General features: G+C 34.1%; 2 protein-coding genes across 2 annotated transcripts; one reads left to right on the forward strand and one right to left on the reverse strand.

Moving 5' to 3' along the window:
- The first annotated feature begins 1,700 nt into the window (after positions 1-1,700).
- LOC147385347 (ARM repeat superfamily protein) lies at positions 1,701-5,395 on the forward strand. The gene is made up of 3 exons (XM_086424239.1): positions 1,701-2,086; positions 2,473-3,806; positions 4,701-5,395. Exons 2-3 carry the CDS (start codon positions 2,481-2,483, stop codon positions 5,193-5,195), a joined length of 1,821 nt encoding a protein of 606 aa, XP_086280365.1. The 5' UTR covers positions 1,701-2,086; positions 2,473-2,480; the 3' UTR covers positions 5,196-5,395.
- Positions 5,396-7,034: 1,639 nt separating this feature from the next.
- On the reverse strand, positions 7,035-10,194 carry LOC147385348 (glucan endo-1,3-beta-glucosidase 8-like). The gene is made up of 2 exons (XM_086423503.1): positions 9,257-10,194; positions 7,035-8,290 (listed from the first exon to the last, which is right to left on the reverse strand). The coding sequence occupies exons 1-2, from the start codon at positions 9,589-9,591 to the stop codon at positions 7,192-7,194; spliced, it is 1,434 nt and encodes a 477-aa protein (XP_086279629.1). The 5' UTR covers positions 9,592-10,194; the 3' UTR covers positions 7,035-7,191.
- Positions 10,195-15,655: the final 5,461 nt, after the last annotated feature.

A 15,655-nucleotide genomic window follows, 5' to 3' on the forward strand; every position in this document is an offset into this window, starting at 1 on the left:
AAAATTATTTGTCTCAAAGTGAGTTTGGGCAATATTGTTAGGTTGTAGGAAGACATTTGGAATGCGAGGTTACCCTCAAGAAGGTGTTTCCAACTATTTCTGCTTTTCCAATAAGAAAGGTTATTCAATTTAGTATTGTTTAATGGAAAAAAATTTCTTATCTCTTGACTTTGACCTTTATCCATTGAACCTTGCTTTTGAAAAAAGAAAATTGTTGGATTGTGTTATATTTATCCATGTTATGTGGATGTGCTATATATATACGATGTAATGTGGATGTTGGATTGTGTATTATGCAGGTATTTTGTTTATCAGGAAAATTTCATATGTCCATTTTTAAGAGGAGATGTTGCCGAAATTTTTATAGAATTATAAAATTTTCTATAATTTTTTTTTAGAATTATAAATATTTTAAAATTAAAAATATATTTTTTTTAATTTTTATATAATTTTATTATATTTATATATATTTAGTATAATTATATATTTATATAGGTATTCTGATAATTTTTTATGCATTCTGGGTGTATTATGTTGGATTGCGTATCATGCAGGTATTTTGTTTATCAAGAAAATTTCATATGTCTATTTTTAAGAAGAGATGCTGTTAAAATTTCTATAGAATTATAAATATTTTAAAATTAATACAATTATTTTTTTTAATGATCTTTATATAATTTTATATATATATATATATATATATATATATAGTTGCGTTATTACGACCCCCTTGCGACACACCTTTTGTCTTATATGGGCAAAAATGTTTGGAATGGGCTGATTTTTTGTGAGGATGATCTCTATGGTGAGGGGATCATCCTGGCAAAAAATCAGCCCATTCCAAAACTTCTAGACCGTCCGATTTTTGTTGAAAAATTATAGACCGTCCATTTTTGTAAATCAATTTTGATGGGGTTAGAAGTTTTGGAATGGGATGATTTTTTGCCAGGATGATCCCCTCACCATAGAGATCATCCTCACAAAAAATCAGCTCATTCCAAACATTTTTGCCCATATAAGACAAAAAGGTGTGTCGCAAAGGGGTCGCAAAGGGGGTCGTAATAACGTGACCCTATATATATATATATATATATAGATATATATATATATTATATTATATATATATATATATATATATAGTGTAATTATATATTTATTGGGGTATTTGGGTAATTTTTTATGCATTTTAGGTGTATTATCAACCATAAGGGTATTCTGGTCATTTTACCTTAATACAGTAGATTCTGGAAGCTGTATCAAACAATAATTACCAGATTCTGGTTAATAGCACAACACTTTTACAAAATTCTATCAAATAAATTTTTCAGTGTTTCAGCTTTTGACAGCAGAAACTGACAGCAGATTCAAGCAGCTGAATCAAACGGGGCCTTAGTAAAAAAAAAGCCTTACTTTAACTCAGCTCCAGTCAAAAGAAAACCTTGAGATATGAGTCATAGTAAGGTCTTGTTTTTTTTCTTACTAAGTTATCAGGATGGTCATACTCACTTTTAAATGCGTGATGGTGGCATGTTTTAAATCTCATCCGAGACCGAGATGATTCATCCAAGTTGTCACGATATCGTCGTCTCAAAGACATGGTTTATTAAAACTCTTAGGTATTTTTTCAAATATCTTCCGAGACAACTCGGTGAGATGGCTAAACGAGTTTTTGAAAGATGGTGGGGACCCTTGAGAAGCTTTTAGGTCAGTGAGACTGAAAAATCAAAAGGGGATGGCGGGGGAATTTTTAACAAAGAATTCAAATTTCGATGCCCGCTAATGTTTAATCTTTAAAACCCATTATTAAAAAGGTAAGGTTTTTCAGACACACAAGAAAACAGTGATGACTGAACAATCAATCATTAAAAAACCCTAAACCTCATCTAGCCACCATTTTTGGACTTGTTTTTTCTTTCCTATTTCGATCTAATATACATTTCTACTAAAATTCCTAATCTTCCATTTTGATTGAAACCCTCACCACCTAACCTACCCATCTCTGTCTTTTGGGTTTCTCCTTAATAATTCGTGGAAGCGGTCACAGAGAAGAAGAAAAAAAATCAGAGCTTTCTTGTCTCTCAATCAGGTATATTTCCTACTTCCTTCCGATTTCACGAGTTTTGGGTTCCTTTATACTCGAAAATACAAGATGCCCATCTCTCTCTCTCTCTATTTTTATTGCAAGATCAAGAAACAATTGAAGAAAGAAACCCCATTTATAATTTCTTTATGGAAGATTTTTTTTTTCTTGAAGTTCTGGAGTCTCAGTTTATGAGAATGATCAGATACCCATCTCGTGTAGTTAATTTTCTTCATCATTAAACCAACACATCAGATGAGATGATTTGAAGAACAAGGACTCCTTGATTTCTTGAAGAACCCATGTTTACTTTTTTAGTTTTGTTTAACTTAGAAAGGATTTAAAATTTAATTTTTTTTTAACTATATTATTGGTTTCTTTTGTTGTTTTAGCTTGTTGAATGGGTAGAAATCTCAGTCCAGTGGTGAGGAGGGAATTAGCAAACCTCGACAAAGATGCCGAAAGTCGAAAATTGGCAATGAAAGCATTGAAATTGTATGTGAAAGACCTCGATTCAAAGGCAATCCCACATTTTCTTGCTCAGGTCTCTGAAACCAAAGATCCCAGTTCATCATCCGTAGAACACACCATTTCCCTTTATGAAGTTCTCGCACGTGTCCATGGTCCCAATATCATCCCTCAGATTGACAGCATCATGTCTACCATCATTAAGACCTTAACATCAAGTGCGGGATCCTTCCCACTTCAGCAAGCTTGCTCGAAGGTGGTCCCCGCGATTGCAAGGTATGGGATGGACCCATCGACCCCAGAGGACAAGAAGAGACATATAATTCTTTCTCTTTGTAAACCTCTATCGGATTCCCTTTTGGGTTCTCAAGAAAGTCTTGCATTTGGAGCTGCTTTGTGCTTGAAGGCTCTAGTTGATTCTGACAATTGGCGGTTTGCATCTGATGAGATTGTAAATGAGGTTTGTTTGAGAGTTGCTGGGGCATTGGAGGAGAAGCCTACACAAACAAATTCTCACATGGGTTTGGCGATGGCATTGGCGAAGCATAATGGCTTGATTGTTGAGGCTTATGCAAGATCATTAGTACGGTCTGGATTGAGAATTTTAAATGTTGGTGTTGCAGAGGGGAATTCTCAAAAGCGATTTTCAGCTATTCAAATGGTGAATTTCTTGATGAAGTGTTTAGACCCAAGAAGTATAATCTCTGAACTTGGGATTGTGATAGAGGAGTTGGAGAAATGTCACTCCGATCAGATGGCATTTGTTAGAGGTGCTGCTTTTGAAGCATTGCAAACTGCAAGGATGTTAGCTGCGGAAGAAATGCCGAGACTTGAGAAGGACCGAAGTCCAATTACGGGGTCGAATTTTGGTAGGAGGAGAGTTTGTAATAGGAATAAAAATTCACGGAGTCCTAGAGATAGATCACCTATCTTGACATCACCGGAATCACAAACTGTTGATTCTTTCGTTGAGTATGATTATTTGGCTGAATCACCAATGTCAACGGGGCAGGTTTCATGTAATTTGGACTATTCAGGTAGAGTTGTGAATCGAAAGCTTTGGAAGAATGAGAATGGTGGGGTGGATGTGTCACTCAAGGATGGTTTCTACTCGGGCAGTAATGGCTCAAATCCATATCTCGAACATATCAAAGATGAAGAAATCAGTGAGAATGGTGGAGATCACTCAGAGGTGTTCTCAGGGTTTGTGCATACAATTGGAAATGGAGTAGATCGAAGTGCTACTTCTAGTCCTCAGGTAAACCACTCTTAGATCTTTTCAAAAAATACCATATTGTATCTCCTTTTTAAAAGCTAAAAAGAAGTGCACAACTCTCCCACATTTTCATGAGAAAATCTAAGAAAATGCCACCATTTTGAAGCCTCGTCCCAAAGATTTGAGGTGTGTTGAACAAATCCCGATCCTCTATTCAATCATATCTTAACCAATCCATGTCCTATTTTTGGTCTTCCTCTCTCTACATCAACTCCAACAAAATAAATACTCTACGTATCATTCACTTATCCATCCCCATTATTGAAAGTTCATTATTTTCTTCACTTTTACTATTTTTGAACAGGTTCAATTTTTCTGTAATAGTAATTTCTGTTTGATTTTGAACCTTGTGTAGAAGCAATTGAGCTAGCTAATATCGATAAATACTGCCCTATTAAAAAGAGAACCTCAACTGACACATCAATTTATTCTTATGACACATATATCCATGAAATTATGTATAACACATATACCAAGTTAGGAACAATCCCCCTCCCCCTCTCTGTCTGTGTCCTTTAGGTTAGAAACACACATACACGCAAAGACAGAAAACCAAGTGTGGAAAAAGTTTTTTTTTTATGAGACCCTAAGAAGGGATTAAGTGGTTTCACTCCACCTTGCATTTTTTATTTTTTTATTATTTTGAATTGAACAAAATTCAAGAAACCAAAATGAGAAATTACAAGAAAAATAAAGGGTTCATGGAGGTACGAGAATTTCTTACTGGTTTGCATTTCTATGGATTAACCACCATTGTCTTCGGTAATCATAATCTCATATACAAACATCTATATTCATTAGTTGTACTTCAATATCTACGTTGGTAAATTTTTATTTTACTTAATCAGAGATAGAGAACTCATTTTGATGTTTCAGAGGAGACATTCCCAGCTCAACATTGATGGCATTAATATATTTACTACTCCGAGGAAGCTCATTCACTCTCTTCAGGATCCAAACAATGTGAACTCCGACTTCTCTGAGAAACAAACCAGAAGGATCAGAAGCCCAACCCCAAATCAATTGGAGTGGAGCCCAAGAAGGAAGTTTGAAAGAAATGGTTCTCCAAATCCTAATTATGAGGTCAACGACAACGGAAATTCTTCGGAGTTTGGGGAGGAGCATGTACTAGATGGGTCTGAATCTGTGTCATCGACAGGTGATGTTGCTGTTGAAGCTAAACCTGAAGTTTCTCATGAAGTAAATCCTTTAAACAAGAGTAAAACCCAAAGTTTAGAACCACAAAGGAGAAGTCTTGGGAAGACTTGGGTTAGTTTGATCTGCGGCGTTTTCTTCATCTTTCTTGTGGTTATCTTGTCGGTTATGTGGATTGATAACCAGAACGAAGGCTCAGATTTTATTCCTACCTAATCTGACCCAATTTATTATGAGCTGAATCCTCAACCAATCATGACTGTAAGAACTCCAGTGTATGATCTATGATGGCAGTTTTACTCGAAAGTTGAATTTGTACAACAGTAAAAGGATGCAGAAACTTATGGCAACCATGTAGTGGTAACAATCCTAAGAGTTTGGTTTTTTTCATTTAATTGGACCATTTCTCTAGTTCATCTATGCTGGTTTTCTTCTGCTTTTGATCTTAGCCTCTCATGGTAAAATCCCCCAGACTCCTAAATCTTCAAATTGAAGAAAATGGGGAGTAAGGCAAGAGCTGTACTTATTGTAAGCCAAAAACAATTACAAAGGGAGAAAAATCCTATTTCTCTGATTGTTATTTATAATTATCTAATTTAGATATGTTTTGACATATTAATGCTCCAAGGAATGGTGGGTTTCAACCCTTGTTAATGAAACCACATGTAAAGTACTGGCAGATGAGCATGGCTGCTTTTCTATTCCCTTGTCTTGATGCAAGTCTTCCTCTATAAATGCTTATTCAATTTTTATTTTTATTTTTGTTTCATTTTTCTGATCCAAGGAATGATGGGTTTCAATCCCTGTTGAATGTACATGTATGGATCAAGCAGAAAGTAAGGTTACTTCCCATTCTTCTTTCTCAATTAAGTCTTCCTCTATGCATGCTTATAAAAAACAAATAATAATAATAATAAGCTATGTCAATGATATAATTGATGGGTGTACATGGATCATCTCCAATTTGGTCCCTATGGGAATCAAAACCGTTAATTTTTCTTGACTCTTGTTCTCTGTTTCCATCTGTTCCTATCGATTTTGGTTCTCAATTGATTTGTTTCTAGAGATCGGACTATTTGATTCCTATAAAAAGGGAAATAGAACCATCCTAGAGTCGTGCTGGAGTGACCTCAGCATAGAACTCTTTGATGTGGAGGTGTACACATGTCCATAGATATGTTTTACACGTATCTCGGAGAAAATGCATTTATGGGTATGCACCCACCCAACATCAAGATGTCCCCGTGTGTCCCCACTGAGGTCACTCCAGCATTAATCACTATCCTATCCATTCTGATTTTGGTTCAATTCCAGTTAAATGGGTACACATTCACACCCCTATTATAAGAGTCGTGCTCAGGTGACACAAAGGGAAACACAAGAGTGACAAAAAGTTGTTGTGTCGTGCACATTACCGTAGATGCTTTTCCGCGAGATATGAGTAAAAAGCATCTACAGTTATGTGCGTGCCACCACATCAATTTTGTCACATTTGTGTTTCCCTAAGTGTCATTCCAGCATTTTCCCTATTATAATTAGGGTGGAGGATGCATCTTTAAATTGCCCATTTATTAAGTATCTTAAAATATATTTTTTAATATTTAATATATTAGATTTATATTTTTACATAGATTTAGTTCAGATGATGATCCAACTATAAAGTTTTCTAGTAATATCTATCATAATTTAATTTTAATAAAATAAAGTGATTGATTAAAACCAATGAAAAAGCATTGACCTTCAACGTAACTTCAATGAGCTATATTTTTCAAAAACAAAGCTAGTGCATGAATCTGGGATGGCGCAAAAAATGCCGGCAGAGAAGCACAAGGGCAGGATCTGGTTGTCCTCCACATGCAACACTCTCTGTGTTATTTTTGCCCATCTGTATTCTCCAAAAAGCTTGGCTTGTTTCAATGTTCAAAAAAAAAAAATTTTGCCACTGAAGTTGATTAATAAAAATTATCTTCCTAATCCAATTCAAACTTGACCAATCAGAAAACCCATGAGCCAATCGATGCGACCAAATGCAAAAAAAATTCCAAAATACAAATCTCTACGACATGGGTGTATCATTGAATTGTACGAAGAAACAAGTATAACTGATTAATCCAAAGTCTAAACAATAAATAAAGATCAACAAAAATGAGCAAATTAACAACAAAAAAAATAATAATAATAGTACACCTAAGATATCTACGCAGAACAATCTCTAGATCAAGAGAAATACGAGAATAATCAAAATCACCAATGTTGCTAGTGAAAGCCCGAGGGACGAAGAAGATGCAATCTGAATGATGAAATTGCAATTCCCCATTGAAGCATTCTGCGTTGTCACCCTGGCCAGACCTTGAAAATCACAGCTCAAATCTGCTTGGTTCTGAGCTTGATAATACATGTTAAACGCGTATGAAGCATTTCCCTGAGCATCTAAGTTGTTACATGACGACCCGTACCCAAGAGAAGTGCAATCTGACAAGGAGCAAGCGTAACTGATGCCGTCTACTATTTTACTTACATTATTTGCATTCGGATTGAATACACACCACCTCGATGGCAAATATTTCACGTTCGCAGCTGCAACAAGGTACTTGTTCTGTCCCTGGCCTGACAGATCCATCGGGAACTTGGGCTGCCCATCATACCTAAAGATACCCCAATGGCGCTCAAAGTTCCCCGGTTGTATGCTCTTAGCATCCTCGTCAATCAGGGCAAACATGTAAACTTCTATATATCCAGGCCTCATCGGTGTGCCTTGATTGGCTGCAAGTCGTTTTAAGAGCCCAGCGTAAAACCTTTGAGCATAAAGGATGTTGGCATTTTTATCTCCATCCGTAGGCCATCCTACTTCTCCAACCAAGATAGGCATGTTTCCGAACCCCGCCCCTCTCAGGGCCCAAACCAAGGTATCAAAATTTGCGTCAAACACATTGGTATATAAAATCCCATTATCGTTAATGGGAGTGCTGTCCCCATCAAAGAAGGCATAGTTCACAGGGAAGTTGTCGTTGGAGTAGAGGCTTAGGAACGGGTAGATGTTTACAGTGAAAGGAGCATTATTCTTGTTAAGAAATTGGCTAATCTCAACCATGAGTGCACTGATATCAGACCGAAAACTTCCGGTGGAAGGGACTTGGTTGCTTTCAAGTGAGTTGTAGACATCTGCGTTTAGGGGTATGGTTGCCTTTATGGTGTCCCCGACCCCAGCCTCATTAAGAGCGTTCTGGATGTTCTGGAGCGCCGGTAATGTGATGTTTGTGAACGAATTGTTGTAGGATGACAGGAAGGGCTCGTTCCCAACTGCTACGTATCTGCCAAAATATATAATCCAAAAGGATGAAAGGGTGGAAAATAATTTAACAAATCTTCTACTATTGAGAAAATTAATAGAGAAGAAGGCGAGCAAGGCAACCACCTCAAAACACAAAAGAAAAGAAAAGGAAATAAAAAAGACCAAACTAATCGCTAGCCATACAAACGAGTTCCATCTAAAAAGAAAATTTTCAAAGAAAAAACCCTTGAACAAAAGATAAACATTGCACCAAATGAAAAAGAACCCAAGAATTCTAACACTAATCTCCTGAAGACCGCTCACAGTTTGCATGGTTCAAGACTCAAATTCTGTGTCGGATTTATTCATAATATCCCCATGAGCCAAGTGAAAGGCACTAGAATTATAAATAGAAATATTTAATTAAGAAGTGATTATCAATGATGCTTCATTTTCAAAAAACTTAGCCATGTCGGAAACTTGTACTGGATACTTTTTGGCACACATATGACATATGAACCTAGGACACAGGAGGTTAGCTTAGCTCAAGGAAACCTCTCTTTATCAGATTAGAAGAGATAGAGAAAACGCCTGGAGCTAGCATCTATGGGCTATTTAACAATAAACTCCACCTTTTTACACAAGTTTTGAACTAAATATAAGTTTTCGATCTTTCTTCCAATTATATTCAACTAAGCTAATGAATCATAAATCGAATTCAATAATTTTTAATTCAATATTTTTTTAGAAATAGGTCCAAACAACCCCTATGTTGTTTTTCTTAATTGCTAGCGAGGATTGAGGAACTCTGTATTACATAGAATTAAAGCTGAATTTCAAGTATGTATCTCCCATCAAATAAACAAAATTTGAAGACATGAAAGTTTTAAAGAAAAAAATTAAAGAGAAAAACCCAAGTCTAAACAACAAGAATAATAACTAAAACTAATCAAATTCTTACAAAATTCAACCAAAAAAAAAAAAAGTAAGAAAATAGAAACCTTACTTGATGTTTACTCCTCCATTGAAATTGTAGCGTGTCACGTTTCTACCGACCCATTGCTTAGCTCTTTTATAATCAGTCATGTCTGCAAGCTGATCATTTGGAATACCCACCATCACTTCGATTCCACTTCCAGCCAAAGCATTCATTGTAGACTGATCAGCATCAAACAGCTTTACTTTTTTAATCCCATTGTCTTTCACCATCTGAACAACCATCTTTGGTGATAATTTATGGATTGCCATAGTTCCCCAATTCACCCCAAGACCTTCAACAACAATATAACCCAGAAACCCAGAAGACAATAAAACCCATAATATAAACCCAAGCTTTACCATTTTCAGGATCAAAAATCCAACTAGAAAATTAACTTTCCAGAAGAAATTATACCAAGAGGAGCTAGAAAAATTGGATTTTCTAATATGGGTAGGGAGAATTTTCTCAAATTATGATGATTTTTGAAGAAGAGGCGAGTTTGGAGGAGAAATAACGTCTTACTCTTGTAGAGAGAGAGAGAGAGAGAGGGTAAAGAGACCAACTTTCTAGATTAAAAAAATCACCAAAAAGGTGGCAGGAAACACCAATTCACCAAAATGGGTTTACAAAGGCAGAGCTGAAAGCCTGAAACCTTAGTAAGAAAACAGAACAAAGGTAGAGCTTTAGGAGTCAAAAGACATGTTAATGGAGATTCAAGAAAGAAATAAAGATTCACACAGTCAGAAAACCACTCTTATCTTATTATACCAACCACCAAATCGATTTGGCAGATAAAATTAAAAATATATTTATTAAGTATGAAAAACAGAGGATCTAAACTAAACAAAACAAAAAACAGAGTATCTAAACAATCCAAAAGAATACACCGATAATAAGAAGAGATTTTCAAAAATGGGTTTCTCAAACAAGCATGAAACTTTCAAAATTGAAGATTTATATGGAAATATCTAGAAACCACAATTTTATACTAAAACCACAGTTCAAGCTGGTGTAAAAAGGCATGGGAAAGTCGGTTTGTCTTGTCGATTCCACCTTCCCACACCTCAGCACAAGCCACGTAAGCCACACCAAAGGAATTGATGCCGAAAATATCTCTTTTTCAAAGTTTCCTTGGATTTGTACTCACGTGGCATGTGTTGAGATGTGGGAATAAGATACTGATTTTCTACACCCCCGACATAAGCCCTCCCTACACCTTATCATAAAATCGTAGATCATTGTCTCGAGATATGTGAATTTATAAATCATTTTCTTATATATCCTGAGACAATTGATCTATGATGACGGTATAGGCCAAAGGGGGGAGTCGGATTATCACAACTCTTATTCATATTTTTCCTTTTATATATTTGATCTTGGGTTCTACTTAACCCCTGATGACCTCCCAATACAAAATATTATGATCTGTTCATAATATTTTAAAAGTTAAATAAAAAAATATTATATATATATAATATGGAGTTAATTTGAGTCACGCATGTGCCCTTGCTACTCCTCCCATGAACGAATGGATGGATTATTTGATGGGATATGAACTAAGAACTAAGGTTCGATGGTGGGTATTATCTTGATTGACGAGGTACTTAAGAGTTATATTCAAGATTTGATCATAGACTAAACGAAATCCATTTCAAGGCAAAGAGTGTCACGGCAAGTGATAGCATGAAGATGTAACTAGCAAGGAAAATCTAAAGATTGGATAAAAATAGTGCAGGAAAACTGCCAAATTGAATTAATTTGTATTAGAAACCCATATAAATACAGATTGAATGGTAAGTGCAAAGGACTTACAAGATTCTTCTTTTATTTTTCTAATTAACATAGATATTAAATGTTTTTTTTATACATTGAAATTTTTTTTTGATAAATATAAATTGTATAAATAAAAAGAAAGGGAGGCTGAGGTAGCCCCCAAACAACAAGATTAGATAAGCAACATGGGAAAAACAGAAAGAAGTAAAAAATACATGTCCCGCGAGGAGCTAACTAATACCAAAGATATCCCAGTTAAAAATAAAATCTTGGAAACGCACTCCCTCAAAGTCTTTGCTCATCTTAGACCATATGAATAGAAGCCTCAAAATCTCTAAGATCACTAAATGAGACGAGCTCTCTTTGCAATGAAAGACCCTGTTGTTGCGTTCTCTCCAAATACCCCAAGTAATGGCAAAAGGCAAGATAGCCCAGAGAAGTCTCTTTCTTAAATAGAAGATATTGAAACTCCACCCCTCCAGAAGTTCTAGAAAAAGATAAGGGAAAAACCCAATCCACATGGAAACGAGTTAAGAAAAACATCCAAATAACTCGGGAAAAAGGACAATGACTAAGAATATGATTAACAGACTCCCTATCCCTAGAACAAAGAAAACAAAAGTTTGGAGTAATCCACTCTCGATTTATCAAATTATCCAAAGTAAAGATTCTACCCAACGAGACAAGTCACATAAAGAACGATACCTTAGAAGGAACATGAACGGACCAAACGATAGATGGTAAGGACGAGACTTTACCCGATGACAACAAACAATAATAGAAAGACTTAACAGTGAACTTCTTATCCTTAGTCTTGACCCACGCCCTTCTGTCTTGCTCGTTCTCTCTGAATTGGATCGAATTCAGGACTTAACAAACAAACAAAAGTTAAAGATCATGGATTGAAACGGAGGTTGAATATGATAAATTAATTTAACCAAAGAGGATGAGATATCAAAGATTGAAGAAGATGGCATTCATCAGGTTATTGTATAAAAGTTTTTCAGAGAAGATCGAAGTTAAAGGGTATGTCATCAATTTGAAAATAGATGGAGGGGCATATCTATATCACCCTAATTTTTTTTATTTCTTTTCTCTCCCTCTAAAAAAGACGCAGCAGCTTTCCAATCCTAATCCTTGTAAGATCTCATGATCGAGTGCTGACGTGGCCACGCGTTTGCTTGTGCAGTTTCTCACCCAGGATTTCCTTTGAAGGGTATTTTGGTTATTATGTAAAAAACTGAAATTTATTTACTTTCGTCGTGGTAAGTCGGTCACCGCCATTGTACTGATGGCCGTTGGATTAGTTTCAGAAAGATTCTGTTTGTGAAAATGACTCTACTTCTTTTATAATATTTCTAAAATACCCTTTTAGAGTGATAAATAGAGGGATACTTTGAGAGGGACATTAGAATATATAGAATAGAATAGAATATAAGAAAGAGACGTGATCTTTTGTCAGAATAAATGGTAGCTTACAACTCGTAGAGTCGACTCGAACCTTGGTCTAGCTGACTCGATTGAACTTTGAGTTGATTCGGTAATTAAATCATTTAAAACAACTCATTTGGTCGATTTGAATTCCCTGAGTCAGATTAAAAACTTGACCAAGTTTTTTATATACAGATAGGTGAAAAACTCAACCAAGTTACGAGTTATTTTTATTGTTCTTATACATTTTTTTTTAATAAATATCAAATTTTAAATATCCAATCAATTTAGAGATTTTTAGTATATATTATTTACTCATTTGAATAACTCGCGAGCCATAAGAAATCGAGTCAAGTCTGGTTCTCAAATCTCAAAATAAAGGAATAAATTACAATATGCTGGTGTCAGCTAGCTTAGTTGGTAAAGTCTTTGGGAGATGATACCGGAGACCTAAGTACAAATCTCGCCAATACTAAGTTACTAAACCATTAAAAATTAGAATAATTTATCAAAACGGTAGAGTTTTTGAAATTAATTCCGAAAATGGTACATTATAGCAATTAATTCCGAAAACGGTAAATTTACCATTTTCTGAATTAATATTTTTTACCAAAACGGTAAAAATAGTAAAATATTTTTTTTTTATACTGAAAATACCATTTTTTTTGTTTTACATATATATTTACAATTTTAACCTTAAAAAAATAAAAATCCAACTAAAAAGTTTCACTCTCTTCGATAATCCAACAATCATATGTATTTATAATTTTTTTTTTTTACCGAAATCAATTTTATTTTTGTAATTTCAGTCAAAAAATAAAAAAGGGCGTTTTCGGTATAAAAAAATACATTTACTGTTTTTACCGTTTTGGTAAAAAAAATCAATTCCGAAAACGGTAAATTACCGTTTTCGGAATTAATTGCTACAGTGTACCGTTTTGGTAAATAAATGAAAAGTTGTGCATGTTTTGATAAATCTGCCTAAAAATTAAAAGTAGACTTATCGATAAAAATAATAAAATAAATCATAATATCTTCTTGCAAGTTAGCAAATTATACAATTTTTCATTTTTAAAAGAAAAATAAATTATTATAAATTTTTTTTAATAAATAATTAAAATTTGAGTGATTTAAGCCTTGGCGTATTATTTGTGATTCACCTTTTGTATAATATATATTAACATTTGATGTATACACCTTTTGTATTAATTTTTTGTTTTTTTGTTTTTTTATTTTTTTTAGGTAAGAGTAGAAATATGCTTACTTTGGATTTGTGATAGGGTTTTAAATATCCTTTGCCTGATGTGTTAATCTTCTTTATATCAATGATGACGAGGAAATAGATGATTAATCTATTTAATAAAATACAACAGTGGGGTCGGCCGTCCACTTTTTGAGAGATAAACATCTCATTTAGTTACAATGACCCCAACTATTACTTTTCTATACTCTCTTCCTCTCCATCCCGTTTCTCTTTTTCAATAATACCCTCTAACTTTATTATCTCTCCTATTTTAACTCTTCAATCTCAAAGATTTTTTAATAAATCTTTTCAATTTTATAATTTTTCCTTTTTTACCCATTTAACCTCCAAAGATGATGCCGGTGTTATACGCGTGGGTAAAGTCTAGTCTATATAATAAAATACAACAGTAGAACATATTTATAGAGGATAAACGTTCCATTAACTACAATGACCCAGCTCTATTGTTTTCCTCCTACCCTTTCAACTTCATTAATTTTATTCTCCTCCTCCCTACCCCCTTCCCTTTTTTGATAATACCCCTCTAATATTATTATATTTCTTTTTTTCAATCCCAAATATTTTTAATAATTCCCCTCCAATTCTATTATTTTACCCCCTTTAACTACCAAAGAAGATTCCCATTCCTAGAATTCAAGTAGTTTTACAAATTAAGTTAATCCCATCAGGTAAGTTTTTTTTTTTTTTAATAAATTTTGAAAATAGAATATTTCACAATATAAATCAACAAAATAGGAAGACACCTCAAAAGACAAATAAGTATTTCGTCACTCTAGAAATTCTCCAAATTTAGTCTATATTTTTAATTTCTTTTTATGAGACATGTCATTTAACCTCTAGTTATGAAAAAAAAATATATTATTCTTTGAGAAAAATTGTAGGGCTATTGCTCAGGATACCAATTTTATTTTTTTTAGTTTCTAACGCAAATGGAAGGAAAGGATAATTCATCAAAATCATATGCCTGAAGACAAAAACACGATCTGAAGACAAAAATGGATTTATATGACCATTTTCATAAAGATTAAAGAAACAGGATTGATTCATTGTAGCAGATTGGAGTTGACTTGGAGGGAGCTTGCTGTACTCATCTCTTTTGTCAAACGAGTGACCAAATAAAAACGAATCGCCTTTTTAACTAAGGAGCAGGGATGCCTCGTATCCTTATCTTGTTTTCCCCACCACGTGGAATGTTATAAAAATGGTGCTCGTTTAACTAATTATAACTCGACAAGAGCTGTTTTTAAGACCAACAAACAACACAACTGGAGGACAAAAGGGTCACTGTTGGAGAGAATTGGACAAAAGCTCCCTCCAAGTCAACTCGAATCTGCTACAATGAATCAATCCTGTTTCTTTAATCTTTATGAAAATGGTCATATAAATCCACCAAAGTCATATGAACTCAATCTAATAGTTCTATTAGTATGATTAAAGGGAATTTACTACAACTTATAACCCTATGAGAAGTGATTACAAACTAATGGTTAAAATGAATGATTCACGACACTTATAACTTATAACTTGGGATTAGCAATTTCAGAAAGGATGATCCCCTCACCATAGAGATCATTCCCACAAAAAATCAGTCCATTCCAAACCCTTTTGCCTACTGTAAGACAAAACATATTGTCTAAAACATGTTTTACGGATCGCTTATTTGCAAATATGTATTTATATATTTGAAGAATGCTATTTTTTTTCTTTTATAATCTGATTTAATAGATGATGTAGCACAAAATCTCATTTCATATTTTAATCATATATCTTTAAAATCTTAAATCTAAAAAATAAAAAATACATTGAAATCAGTTCAAATTGAATTTTCAAAGAACTGATTAAGTTTTACAAAAAATAAGGTGAATCTAACTTAATTATGGGAAGAGGTTGAATTGTTTTTGTTTTAGAATATGTTTCAAAAAATGGGATTTTAAGGGCAAAAATTCGTGCAAGTGATG

Source organism: Akebia trifoliata, chromosome 14 (assembly GCF_017979445.1).
Source record: "Akebia trifoliata isolate Shusen 1 chromosome 14, ASM1797944v1, whole genome shotgun sequence".
NCBI lineage: Eukaryota > Viridiplantae > Streptophyta > Magnoliopsida > Ranunculales > Lardizabalaceae > Akebia > Akebia trifoliata.